Here is a 14,894-nt window from a genome sequence, read left to right as displayed (position 1 = left end):
ACTGTACAGAGTATCAGTCACTGTAATAGATAGGCACCACATATGATAGAATAAAAGTGGTATAAGAATATAAAATGAAGGATCTCCACTTGTATTTCTTGGGCTCAGTCATTTATACTATTACTATACTATACTATTTCTTCCTCTTCATCATTCCTTTTCTTTCTTTGTTTCTCTCATCCTCCTCTTCTCTAGTTCCTTCCTTCTACATATTTCCCTCATACTCAAATGTTATTCTCAGCTACCATAATGTGAGTAGGCTTGTTACATACCCCATGATCCAACACTGAAGAAACACTGACACCAGGTCTCAGTAGTTTCACCCCAAGCTCGGATAGTTTCTATCTCTCCAATGGTCTCAGAGTATCAAGAACAGAAAGGCTATCATTAAGGTAGCCCAGTTCAAGCCCATTAAAAGTTGTAGAGATCAGGATCAGGTTCCTGATTTGGACCCAGTAGTATATGGTGAATCGGGAAGGCAAACGCTGCATTTGGAAGACTCAAAAACATCTGGCAACTCAAAAACATCTCCCTCAAGACAAAACTGAATGTGTACAAAGCAATTGTTATCACCATCACAACATATAGCAGTGAGACATGGCAACTTACCAAGAACGTTACACAAAAGCTGGATGCATTTAGTCACAAATGTCTGAGAAGAATATTGGGAATAACATATAGAGATAGGAAGACGAATGAAGAAGTCAGAAAAATTACTGGACAAGGTACCCTCTCAAAAATAATCTACAAAAGAAGACATCAGTGGCTGGGACATGTGCTGAGAATGGAAAAAGAACACTTACCAAATACCGCCCTTGAATGGAAGCCAGAAAATACAAGAAGAAAGACAGGAAGACCGCACATAACGTGGAAACGAATAGTTCTGAACGACATCAAGCACCTCAACATAAAATGGGAAGATTTGGAGAGAAGGGCAGTTGACAGGCAAGCATGGCAAATGTGGGTAGCCCAATGTGCAGCAAAGCACGGGATGGACTAAGGTGTAAGGTAAGTATACGGTGAGCCAGTGGAAAATAGGGTATTGGTACAATGTGCTTCCTGCAGCTAGTCATCCTCAAGAGGCAGCCTGCCACATATTACACCACCTGGAGTCTGTTGTTGACCTTGACTGATAGCACTAGGTAAAGAAAGTTGTAATAGTCTAGGCATGAAATGAAGAATGTATGAATCACAGTTGCTAGTCCTCATCGGAGGGACTAGGCAGAGTCTTCTAGCTAGTGTTAGCTGGAAGAAGGCATTTCTCGCAACTGGACCTACCTGAGTCTAGGAGACACATCTAATAGTACTCAGATTCCAACATGGACAAATTCAAGCTAGTACATTTTGGGAGAAAGACACTTGGAAAGCAGTAATGGTGAAAACTACTTAGAGATGACAGTGGATAATCGATTAGTTTTACTTGCAATGTGATATGGCATCTAAAAAGGCTCTTGCAAATTTGACTGCATACACAGAGGTGTCACATCATGAAACAGGAAGGTATGACTTCATCACTTGAGATATTTGAAACTAGTTTAGACAAAAGCCTAGATAAATGGCACAAACATACTGCGCTTGCAATGGAATGGACTAGTCAACCTAATAGATCTTCTCCATCTCTCATTGCGATGATTCTATGAACTCAAAAGAGCTCTATTTTTCATTTTCTCACAGGTGAAAAAAATCAAACCAATTCCCTTTCATTTTAATGAGCAGTTTACATGACTCATGAATTTTACTAGGTTTCCTAAGATTTGTCACAGTTAAAGGCTGACAAGTATTTGAGTGCTCATTAATTTTTGGATCCTAACAAGAAAGACCGTGCCCTTTGGAGGCATTATATCAGTTGTATTTACAAATCTCACACAGGAAAGCTGTAGTAAGGTGACAAAACATCTTGTTATCTATTATACAGAAACATACACATTTGCATATTACATTGTCATATGAATAAACAGTGTAAGCCATTTAAAAGACAACACTTCCCACCTGGTTACCACAGTTATTTACTCTTAAAGTATAGGCGGATAAATTGTGATAATCTCACACCTCATTTTCTAATAACTTCTGGCAAATGCTGACTTTATTAATGGAAGCCACTGTTTCTCTTGACCCCTGAGAAGTCTCAAAAAGTATTCTAGGTAACCACTTCTGTCGTAAATCACATGCAGTGTCTAAACTATGTACAGCAAAGACTTGCATGCATAGCATTTGCCCCTCAAAATACCAACAGAACATTTGTTCTTCAAAGTAAGCTTGCAAATGCCACAGATATACAGGTATCATGGCTAAGCAGAGAAGTGAAAGAGTTAAATTAATAGCATCAGTCAGAGAGGATGCTCCTCCTATGTTCTTTTTGCTCCCCCCCCCCCATTTCCCTTATCCTCCTTACCATGGCTTGTCATTCCCCTTGTGACTTCCAATTCATGTTCAAATTGTGTTAAACACTTTGCCATTGGGAACTTAGCACCTTTGCAAATCCAGCTACTGATTTAGTGCCTAAATATGGATTTAGGAACCAAACCTTGTCCTCTGTTTTGAAAATCTTGGCCTCACTGATCCGTCCTGCTGAAATTTCCCATTGATAAGTTACCTGGGATGTACAGCAGCAGCTTTTCTCTATAGAATATCTGCTAGTTAATCATTTTGCCTTAATAAATAAAATAAATAATAATAATAAATACTACTACTGCTAATAATAAAGATTACTATCACACATTTCAGAGGCGGGGAGGTACTGAGTCTAGTGGCAACAACAGGGGATGAGGAAACGTGTCCACCAGGATTCTATGCCTTGCTCTGCCACTGAGTCAGTGTGTGACTTTGAACAAAATCCATTTGTGTCCCACTTCCCCCCCCCCCATCTGTAAATGGAAAAATCTCAGTGGTTGTTGTGAGGTTTAATTAATTAATGTTCATATAGTGATCAAAGGCAAAGTATTTCAGATGGGATGTAATCAAGGTTCTGCCCACCTACAATTACTATTACATCCCATGGTATTTTTCACAAGAGAAAGTGTGCTAGCTTTGGTGTCTTTGCCAAATTCCAACTCATCTGAATACGTTTGCCTATCTGCATTCTCTCCCTGCATGGTCAATATTTTTCTTGCCCTAAACTGATCTGTAGTTATTGCTTGTGCACTCTAAAACAGCTGCTGCGTTCCACTCCAGTGGAGGTTACGCTTCAGCAGTGACTGAAGCAATCCCTACAGCATCTATTTCTCACCTAACTCACAGAGATGTTGTGAGGATTAATTTTATATTAGTCAAATGCTTTGAGATATTTGGAAGAAATATTTTAAAGCCTTGCAAAACATTGCTGGGAATGAAGCTGCAGCCTTTTACACGTGGAAAATTGCCATCTATTTTAGTTGCCAGAAGACTGGTCTTATTATTATTTTATTATGGCTTTCCAAATTAAATCTAGAAACAATTTTTTTTAATCATAAGGAGCACAAACCAGTCTGAATCCATTGATTTCTTATTTTCCACAATCTCTATTTTAAAAGTGAATCCTTCAGAACAAAGATTTTCTTGAAATTCTCTTTTGGGCTAAAAGCTTATATGTGTTTGGAACAAATATTTATATCAAAGTTACAGATGTTTACAGGGGCTTTATGCTGAAAACATAGGTACCGCTTTATCCTATATTGTGTCAGGTGGCATCCATCACTGGTATGGTAAACATTATATCCACAGCAGTCCTAGAATTTAAAATTCTAGTTTGCACTCAGACTCATTATGGATTTATTCTTGCAGAAGCAAAGATTTTTATTACCTGCTTGCATAATAATGCTATGATGGGTCTGTTCCAGTCTGAATCTCTGAAACAGACTCAAGTTTATGCAAATTACTCACCTGCCTCATAACTCCACTTAGGAACTTGAATGGACAATTTGATGTCATTGCCAGTACACTGTTTATCCGAATTATCTTCTTTATTAGTTCCTTTGGGTGCATCCACAAATGCTGGACAGTCAGAGGGAGATGTACTTTTCCAAGGGCATGCAGTACCCAAATATTCCTTTTCTGCTGTCTGTTTTGTATCTACATTATTTTCTTTTAAATTTGCATTTGAATTTGTTCTGAGTGGAGTCTTGTTTTCTTCTGGGAGCTTTGTTTTAAGTATCTCTGCTATTGACTCTTCATTAGCTATGCCATCTGCTCCATCTGGTGTTAATCTGGGTGAACTGCAATTTATATTGAAGGACAATATTGATCTATGAATTTTTTGGCTTTTAATTTGAAGTTGGTCAATACATACAGAAAGTGACTTGTCAAAGTAATAGATTGTATTTGGACAGTGCTGGGAAATTTTGAAATGAACAGATGAAGTGAATGAAACTGGTGCTTTTTTCCTGTGATTGCTGCCTGGAGGAAACATTCTGTTTTCTTTGTTGTCAATGTTAGAAATCCAGTCTCCATGCCCTTCACATACTTGTGAATAAGATTCAGAAACCTTTAATCTGGTGGCATATCGGTTTATATAAGATTCTTGATTATGCAAAGGTTTGCAGTGCTGAGCTCGTCCTGCATTGTTTGAAGTAGCAGTAGTGTTTATTAGAACATCACCTCCCCAGCATTTCAAACACAGAGAATCAGTAACAGCTACCTGCACTGGGTTGTTAAAAGGTGGAACAACCCGTCTAGCAGTAACTGTTATGGATGCAAATCCTTTTTTATGAGAGTCTGTTCTAGATATGTTGTCATCGAAAGATGCCTGAATTCCTAATCTGCTGGGAAGTAACAAGAATGCTCTATTAATGTTGACTGAACTATCATTAGCCAGAGATTGCTTCGTATGATAAGCATTAGGCTGAGTGATCACAGACTGCATCGGCAAAGCAGACCCATTTTCTTTTGATTTAGTCTCATCAATCAACTGTGAAATGACTATGGATGAAATCATTTTTGTGTTTTGTGATGCCAGAGACTCCTGCAAATGAAAAAGATCCAAATTATTAAAATATTCTATTGTCAAACATATAACTATTTCTCCTTCAGAGTCTATAATAGGGTTTGTTCAAGGTTTCTTGTTAAATTTCTTTTTGTACCAGTTTGCTTTCTGTCATTTTGAAGACATGTTCCTAAAATCAATTCAGAATTGTCTAGAAGAGTTCAACAAAAATCGGATCAATTTTATGCAAAAATTAAACATTCTAAAACCATTAGCTTGAATGATTAACTGATTCTCTCAGTTGGCGTATCTGGTCCTATGTTTGTCTAACAATATATGTGTCAATGGTGATTGTCAATTTCAAATTATAACCTGCTCTTTCATGCTGATCTACTGAAATATTAAAAGTGCTTTAAGCACTTACTGCCTGTACAAAATGAACAACGTAGGTGTACTGTGATTTTCTGTGGAGTGTTTATGTGGGAGTTGGGTCAGTGCTGCTACACAAAAGCATCAAATATGACCGTGGGGAAAACTCCTCCATGTTCTCTCCAATAAAAGATATGCAGAAATTCCTGTAAGTGCTTTGGATACCATTTAATTCACTAGCTTAATATTTGCTGGGTGCACAAAATAACAGTATAAGGAGGCATATGCCCAAGATTGATTGACAGCAGTCCAGACTCATTTTTCTAACCACAACAACCGCCATCTATCTTAACATAATGTACCTGATGTCCTTAGAGAAGTGTAAGCATGAAGTTTAACTCTACCTACAATTATTATCTAGATGACTGGTTACATAATGTTTATTTCATGCAGAGTATATGGCTCAAATTCTCTGCTGCTGTAAATTGTTACATCTCCACTGAGGTCAATGTTAGCTGCATCAATTTACACCAGCAGGGAATTTGGCCCTATGATCTGAGCATCCTCAGTCCTCACTTAGTCAAAGTTCCCACTGAGTCACAAAGTAAATTCTACACGATTGGAACCATGGTGAATTGTCATCTGAATGACTCTTTTTTTTTTTATTTAAGTGGTTTATGGGACCTATTTTATTGCTCATGAAGTTAGCCAGATTGATAGCCCTGGAAACTCAACTGAAGGTGATACTGCAGTCAGCCAGCATCCAAATTTCTCTACAACAGTTTCACCAGTATACCTCAACCTTGTTCTTGAGGGACAATCTTTTGGGGCAAGTAGGATTTCTTTATATCCCTTCTGTCCTTAATTTTTCTGCAGTGTGTGCCATCCAGGCAGCCAACTGAGGTGATGGGCTGTGTGATGTAAACACGTCTACCAGGAACTACACTGAGAAATAAATTCATGTCATCTATGGCACCAAAAAAATGGTCAAAAACATTGATCCTTACCAGTATGGCTAAAGGCAATCCTGTGATCATTAAGTCAAAGGCTCCAATGCCCATTACCCAATTCCCTCAGCCAGCCATCACCTCAGAGTTACAAACACCAGAGTTTTACGAACTGACCGGTCAACCACACACCTCATTTGGAACCAGAAGTATCCAATCAGGCAACAGCAGAGACCAAAAAAAAAAAAAAAAAAAGGCAAATACAGTACAGTACTGTGTTAAAGTTAACCTACTAAAAAAAAATGAAGGGCAATTTTAAGAAAAAAATATTTGACAAGTTTTGACAGAAAACTATTTCTGTGCTTGTTTCATTTAAATTAAGAGGGTTAAAAGCAGCATTTTTCTTCTGCATAGTAAAGTTTCAAAGGTTTATTATGTCAATGTTCGGTTGTAAACTTTTGAAAGAACAACCATAACGTTTTGTTCAGAGTTATGAACATTTCAGAGTTATGAACAACCTCCATTCCTGAGGTGTTCATAACTCTGAAGCTCTACTGTAGTTGTATATTCAGAGATACACTGCTATTATTTGAATTGAACATGAGAGTATTCAGGATGTACATGTTCACATAGTTACATAAATATATATTCAGATATACATGCCAAAATGTTCAATTTAGATAACCACAGTTATGAATATCTGGAGTAAAGTACAGGACATCTTCACATATTAGAATGTACAGTCATTTAATACGCATTTTGTTTATATTACAAAAATAAAACACACATATTGTTTGACTTCATAGCCACAAAATGCTACTCTAATGTCCCTCAACTTACGAGAACCATCCCTGTGTATCTGTAATTGTCCCAGGCATTAGATGACACATTATACACACAAGGTCACAAGGTTCTGGTAAATCGTAAGTAAGGACAGGGCTATGGCAGAATTTTATGGCCTTCTTAAAGTCTTTGCTGAGGCTACTTGCCCTCATCAGATTGGTCATAACAAGAAAGGGGAAGGGTGGCTTGCTCACCTGCTTATAAAGATCATCTGCCCCCATCCCCCCACCATTGCCAAGCTGCAAGTAACAACAAGCGTAGTAAGCTTTGGTATCCAGTTAATTATGCAAAGCTTTGGAATTTGTTAGGTAGATGAGGAGAATATGAATATAAAGGGGATGCTGAAAGATGGAAGAATGTTTTATTTTTTTAGAAGGGCTGTGTGCTTTGCAAGAGTTTAGGTGGTATTCAGTACTCTATTCTTATACCACACCTGTCACAATGGTATTTGAGCACCCAAGACTTCAATAATAAAACAATCATATTATACATATATTGACTAATTTGGACAGCAACAGCTGTAAAATATAGCCTGAGAGGGAGAAAATATTCTCCTGAGGTTTCATATTTTGCCTGAAGGCTGACAGCAATCTATTCCATCCAAGGAACTATGTTCACTTCAGAAATGTGTTTATTTCTATTGTTTCTGGCCCTGGAGCCACGTTGTATTTGCTTTACTATCTCTGTTGAAATTTTCCCTGTGCCTTCTCAGACCCTTTTCAACCCCTTCTCTTGACATTATTATTTATTTCTTCTGCAGTAGCACCAGCTCCAGAGCCTCAAACCACACCATTGAAATCTCAGGTGATCACAGGACCTCCTGCTGTTAGTGTGCTGAGATGGGAGACTCAGAGTGATAAGTCTGAGGTCCATAGTGTCTCTCCTGTGGAGGAATCCATGCTGAAGATCATCACACTCTGTGCAAACTATTGCCCTGTTTGCTGTGGTATTGCCATAACAGGAAAATAGCACAGAATACTGTCTTTTAAATAATCCTCAGATTAAGGTTTGAGGAAGGTAAATTTTTGGGACCTAAACAGCAGACCAAATCCAGGGAAATGTTTCCTATCTTCTAAACTAACTGTTTGTGGCTCTGACAATCCAATATCCTCCCAGCCCCAGGAAATGTATTTTTTCCCTTCCCTAATTTTTTTTCCATGGCTTGAATAATATTTTCTTCCTATTGTATTGTACTATATTTACCTCAACCTGCATTTTTAAGACCTTTGCATGGCTTTCAATCTTCTCAATCTCCCTTCGATTTTTACAGATCTATGAATATAAATGGTCGTTGAAATGCATTATTTTGTATGTCTCTCATGTGCTCCAGCAATTAACATGAAAATTACTTAATTTCTTTTGTTAAGTACAAAACAGATGGAAATCATAGAATCATAGAATATCAGAGTTGGAAGGGACCTCAAGAGGTCATCTAGTCCAACCCCCTGCTCAAAGCAGGACCAATTCCCAGCTAAATCATCCCAGCCAGGGCTTTGTCAAGCCGGGCCTTAAAAACCTCCAAGGAAGGAGACTCCACCACCTCCCTAGGTAACGCATTCCAGTGTTTCACCACCCTCCTAGTGAAATAGTTTTTCCTGATATCCAACCTGGACCTCCCCCACCGCAACTTGAGACCATTGCTCCTTGTTCTGTCATCTGCCACCACTGAGAACAGCCGAGCTACATCCTCTTTGGAACCCCCCTTCAGGTAGTTGAAGGCTGCTATCAAATCCCCCCTCATTCTTCTCTTCTGGAGACTAAACAATCCCAGTTCTCTCAGCCTCTCCTCATAAGTCATGTGCTCCAGACCCCTAATCATTTTTGTTGCCCTCCGCTGGACTCTTTCCAATTTTTCCACATCCTTTTTGTAGTGTGAGGCCCAAAACTGGACACAGTATTCCAGATGAGGCCTCACCAATGTCGAATAAAGGGGAACGATCACGTTCCTCGATCTGCTGGCAATGCCCCTACTTATACAGCCCAAAATGCCGTTAGCCTTCTTGGCAACAAGAGCACACTGTTGACTCATATCCAGCTTCTCATCCACTGTGACCCCTAGGTCCTTTTCAGCAGAACTGCTACCTAGCCATTCGGTCCCTAGTCTGTAGCAGTGCATGGGATTCTTCCGTCCTAAGTGCAGGACTCTGCACTTGTCCTTGTTGAACCTCATCAGGTTTTTTTCTGCCCAATCCTCTAATTTGTCTAGGTCCCTCTGTATCCGATTCCTACCCTCTAGTGTATCTACCACGCCTCCTAGTTTAGTGTCATCTGCAAACTTGCTGAGAGTGCAGTCCACACCATCCTCCAGATCATTAATAAAGATATTAAACAAAACCGGCCCCAGGACCGACCCTTGGGGCACTCCACTTGAAACCGGCTGCCAACTAGACATGGAGCCATTGATCACTACCCGTTGAGCCCGACGATCTAGCCAGCTTTCTATCCACCTTACAGTCCATTCATCCAGCCCATACTTCTTTAACTTGGTGGCAAGAATACTGTGGGAGACAGTATCAAAAGCTTTGCCAAAGTCAAGAAATAACACATCCACTGCTTTCCCCTCATCTACAGAGCCAGTTATCTCATCATAGAAGGCAATTAGGTTAGTCAGGCACGACTTCCCCTTCGTGAATCCATGCTGACTGTTCCTGATCACTTTCCTCTCCTCTAAATGTTTCATAATTGATTCCTTGAGGACCTGCTCCATAATTTTTCCAGGGACTGAGGTGAGGCTGACTGGCCTGTAGTTCCCCGGATCCTCCTTCTTCCCTTTTTTAAAGATGGGCACTACATTAGCCTTTTTCCAGTCATCTGGGACCTCCCCCGATCGCCATGAGTTTTCAAAAATAATGGCTAATGGCTCTGCAATCTCACCCGCCAACTCCTTTAGCACCCTCGGATGCAGCGCATCCGGCCCCATGGACTTGTGCACGTCCAGTTTTTCTAAATAGTCCCGAACCACTTCTTTCTCCACAGAGGGCTGGTCACCTTCTCCCCATGCTGTACTGCCCAGTGCAGCAATCTGGGAGCTGACCTTGTGCGTGAAGACAGAGGCAAAAAAATCATTGAGTACATTAGCTTTTTCCACATCCTCGGTCACTAGGTTGCCTCCCTCATTCAGTAAGGGGCCCACACTTCCCTTGATTTTCTTCTTGTTGCTAACATACCTGAAGAAACCCTTCTTGTTACTCTTAACATCTCTTGCTAACTGCAACTCCAAGTGTGATTTGGCCTTCCTGATTTCACTCCTGCACGCCTGAGCAATATTTTTATACTCCTCCCTGGTCATTTGTCCAATCTTCCACTTCTTATAAGCCTCTTTTTTGCGTTTAAGATCAGCAAGGATTTCACTGTTTAGCCAAGCTGGTTGCCTGCCATATTTACTATTCTTTCTACACATCGGGATGGTTTGTTCCTGCAACCTCAATAAGGATTCTTTAAAATACAATGTAATGCAATCCCATGTAATGGTCCAAATGCAAGTCAGAAACGCTTCTGATTAGTTTCAGCTCATGTAGCAGTATTTTGAATGAGTAAATTATAAAAATAAATAGCAAATAATGTCTCCTCCCAATGTTTTGAGAAGGTAATGAGTCTCTCTGAGCTGGCCCTACATTCTTTTGGGAGTTTGCAAGCTTCATAGTCTTAGTGCAAAAGGAAAGAGTATTCTGGCGAACTGCAAATCCATGACTTTATTTTCAGGGGATCAGAGGATGGGAGTATCCCACACATTGCTTAGATCACTGGTATCATTGGTTGAGTCTGCCTGGTATATTTCTCAAAAACTTACTTTTCTCCAAAATATGCATTTTATTTTTCTTCAACAAGAATATAGATAATAAGATGAATTAAATCTACTGCAAACAGAATCATGACCACTTAGCCATCGTTTTTTTTGGCTTTTCTGCTGCCTAAGTTGAGTGTGACTAACCAAAAACAACTGTAAACACACTATATGGAGACAGGGTGATCATTTTTTAAACCTGAATGAATTCTGCTGACTACTATGAAAGCTCAACTGTGGGGTTTTTTGTTTTTACCTTAGTGGAGTCTGATTCTCTCTCTGCAGCATTATCGTGCTGATGGCTTTTGAGTTCTTTTGGATCGTTAGCACCACACTGTTTTTCTCTGATTCCTAGGAGGGGGGGGAAAAGGAAGACATGTTACTGTCAACTACATGATGGTGTAGCTAAAATGAGATATAAAACCGAGTACAAACAGAAGGCAAAAGGGTATTACTAACTGATTCTGAATGGTCTAGGATCCACTTATCTGAGAGACCGCATCTCCTTGTTTCCAGTGGTTGTACTTTAAACCACACTGTGAGGCTGCTCCCAGGATAGGTTCCAGGACAGTCTCACGCTGTACTGAGGCCTGATCAAAAGCCCCTTGAAGTCAATGGAAGGTCTCCCATTGACGCCCAGTGGGTTTTGGAGTATGGGCCTTCACAAATTGGCTGTCTTTTGCAGAGTCTGAGACTAGTGTCTGATACAAGACATTATGGACCTTGTTTTTATTTGAACTAAGGACATTATACACTACCCTGGCAGTGCAAAGGAGCCTTAAAAGTCGTCATAAATCGCATTAGTAAATGTCAGTATATTTATCTGGTCTAACTTTTGTTTGGCTGTTGGTTTGAGGGTTTTTTTTAGTTTTCTGGGCCGCATGGTGCCTGGGATTGCTGTAACTGGGTATTCTTTAACACCACACATTGTGAGTCATTTTACATAAACAACGTTTCTTTGCTTCTCGGTGCTTATTTGAAAATGCAAAGTAATAAAATAAGTATTTAAATGGCATAAAATTCCCTCACTCTTCTGCCCAACCAACTCTGCAGTAAAAATTCATGGGAACATAGGCTTTAGTTTTCGCAACACACTGCACAAGGCTGCAGTTTTTACTAAATTTAATTTCATTTTACATACATTGTTCTATTAGCAGAGGAATAGAAGTCAGATCCTCTTACTGTAGAAACTGCTTATTAAACCTCATCTGCAATAGCAGGTCTGAGTCCTTCCCACTGGTGCAGGGATCAGGGGAGGGAGAAGGGGGTGTACTGTGTGACTCCATCTGCTTCAGTGAGAACTGCTCTTCTGAGAGTTCCATTGTGGGAAGGCAGCTGCAAGTTGCAGCTGGGGCTCCCTAGGAGGCCTGCTAGCAGAGGCTGCCCAGAAGGATTCAATGATACAGACTATCTCTTGGAGTGCTCATAGTCCACTTTGAAGGCAGTGCTGACTGGCTGCAGATTTCTTCACACTGCTTCTTATGGGCACAGTTTCCACCACTGGGGCTCTGCTGACATCACTCTGTGGTGGATCTGCTGTGTACAGTACTAGTCACCATATCAAAAGAAGGCTATTGTTGCCATAGAAAGTGCACAGACATGGAGCAACAAAGATACCAAGGCTGAAGAATCCAGCAATGAGGAGGAGGGTGAAAGGAGTCAGGAAGGAGTGGATTTGAGGGGAGCCAACAGAAGTTCTTGCAAAGATGAAAGACAAAGCTCACGGTGTCATGTTTTACACCAGTAAAAGCTCCAAGAAATAGGGTATAAATAGGTAGAGAAATCAGGAATGGTTATGATGTTTGGAATAAGATTCTTTCAGAATTACTTAGCAACACAGAACTCCTGGTGACAAATTAACCCTTCTCAGGTGCCACATAAATAGTAATAACTGCTTCATTCCACCACTAATGAATGCTCTGGAGCTGCCGCTTCCTTGGTTTAAAACACCTGGAGCTGCTGGCACAGAAGTGACTACAAGGGGTTCTCAGCTTTGAAACTCACTCCTCCCCGTTGTCTGAAGGAGGCCGAACAAATCTGCTGACCAGTAGAGGAAGCTGCAAAACCTACAGATGTCCACAATTGTTTGGGAAGGGGAAGTACAATGTGGGTTGGTGTTTGTAGGGAGAATGGGGTACTTGCAGTGATACATTAAATGTGGATATTTGGATGAAGAGAGAGTGTTGCATGTCATTTAATATTTGTCAAAGGTGCCTCTCCTCTGTGCTTTTTAAAAATATGAATTTTAATAAATAAATGTGGGATAAATGGCCAAGGTAGGTCATGAAAGCAAAATGTAAGAATTAGTTCAGGAGAAAAATCAGAGGTTTGCCAAATGCAATGGTAGTAATTGAAAAGTCATCATTAACCTACAGTTTTCAATTGTTTCCTATTGTAAGTAAAGTGGGAAAACTGCAGTTCTCTCAGATATCTCTGTGAGGCAACTGTGGGTAAATACTGACTTTTTAATGCTAATCACAGTGTATAAGGAAAGCTGGAAGGCTGGATAAAGATAAACCAAAACTGAGCAGGCATGCTGTACCAGATGGTTTTTTCCCCTGTATTTCTCTCAGATGACTTGTATTCAAAGTCCAAGAGAAAGAAGAAACACTACAAGGTCAAACAAGGATAAGATGTCAATGTCCACAGAGAAATATATAAGATGTAAATTATGGCTTTCAAGGTAACCTCTTCTAGCATATGTTTTCACTGCAAAAAATCATGTGTACTCAACTTAACTTAGCAAACTCAAGTTCAACCCTAGGCTCACCTGCAGGCTTTAACTTGAGCTGCTAACCCAAGTTGCCATGTCTTCGCTGATATTTTAACTTGAATCAGCTAACCCGAATTAAATACATCTTTTTTTTCCCCACAGTGAAAACATATCCATAGACAGTTATGGCTACTGTCCACAGATGCAACCTCCCCACAGATCTTCTTGGTGTAGGTTTGTTCAGCCATTTTGTGGTCGGAGAAAGTTAGAAGAGAAGGGGGAAGTGAATGTTTCTCCTGTCTGCTAAATCATTCAGTTTGGGTTTTTTTTGCATCGTGTCCTGGGTAATGACACCCGTATGCTACCATGGGAATCCCAGTGATGGCAGATACTCAGACTTTTGGCAAACAATTTAACAATTGCTGTAATGGATTAATAAAAGTAGTGAATAAACCTCCACCAACTTCCCTGCTATTATTCAAATATATATTCTTGGAAGCCTCACATTTGTTAATTCATGTGAACAGTAAAAACACCAATACTGACCTTATGAAAAGAGCTTGAAGCTCCTCATTTAAAATGAGGACACTGCATGAAATAACAGCAGCTTAGATTAGAAGTAAATGTCAGGCACAGAGCACCCATACAGGTTCTTGTTGCTGACAAAGTGCTTTGTACTATAACAATTATCATTCAACAAAATATAAAGTTCAATATTTCCCTGACACACAGCTATGGAAGTCATGGCATTTCAAGTATTTCCTATCAGTGTGGGGAGAAAAGAAAGCTTGTTCCTGCCTGATATGAAGTCCTGAGGATTTCTGTTTTATCCCGTTCCACTGTAACCTATTTTCACAAACCCCATCTTTAAGGCTGAGAAAGACTTTCCTAGTCCCTCAGTACTGTCCAACAGTATCCTCAGGCTCATAGATGGATGCATGCTGAATGTACAGTCCAGTTCGTGAAAAAGGGGGAGGCAGCTGTTGGCATCCTGACCCTTGCGATCTATATTGCACCTTTAACCCTTTTATTTTCTCACAGCACCGTTTGCTGGACGAAATGATACACTCCCTGGCATCTGGACACTAGGGCACAACCTGTGGTGTTCGTAATTACAGAGTGGAGCTGGAACTGAATCTCTAACTCACAAATGCCTGGATGTCTACCTTGGACCAACTGGTAGCACACTCAGGCGATGTCTGAAATCGGCCCGTTAAAACACAGTGATTGCAAAGATAGGTATGCTAGTGAGAAATAGTTATGTTATGGACCTAAGGAGTACACAGCACAATTTTTACACACCAGGACTCTGTAGAAAGCTTGATAGAAACTCAACCAGAC

General features: G+C 40.1%; 1 protein-coding gene across 8 annotated transcripts in view; it reads right to left on the bottom strand.

Annotated features, from left to right (window-relative positions):
- Positions 1–14,894, bottom strand: part of C7H10orf90 (chromosome 7 C10orf90 homolog) — a 189,540-nt gene that overhangs the window by 44,890 nt on the left and 129,756 nt on the right. For 4 of the 8 annotated variants that reach the window (XM_054036149.1, XM_054036147.1, XM_054036142.1 and 1 more), the window contains exons 2-4: positions 11,097–11,191; positions 8,260–8,328; positions 3,859–4,936 (exon numbers count right to left, since the gene is read on the bottom strand). In XM_054036149.1, coding sequence (XP_053892124.1) covers positions 3,859–4,936; positions 8,260–8,271 — 1,090 coding nt within the window. In that variant the 5' untranslated portion in view covers positions 8,272–8,328; positions 11,097–11,191. Of the gene's footprint in view, positions 1–3,858; positions 4,937–6,273; positions 6,349–8,259; positions 8,329–11,096; positions 11,192–14,894 lie in introns of those variants that run through there. The other 4 variants (XM_054036146.1, XM_054036145.1, XM_054036143.1 and 1 more) reach the window with 2 other exon arrangements.

The sequence above is a fragment of the Malaclemys terrapin genome, chromosome 7, assembly GCF_027887155.1.
Source record: "Malaclemys terrapin pileata isolate rMalTer1 chromosome 7, rMalTer1.hap1, whole genome shotgun sequence".
In the NCBI taxonomy this organism is placed as follows: domain Eukaryota; kingdom Metazoa; phylum Chordata; order Testudines; family Emydidae; genus Malaclemys; species Malaclemys terrapin.
Note: the sequence above shows the minus strand (reverse complement) of the source record. Positions and strands in the feature narration are given on the sequence as shown.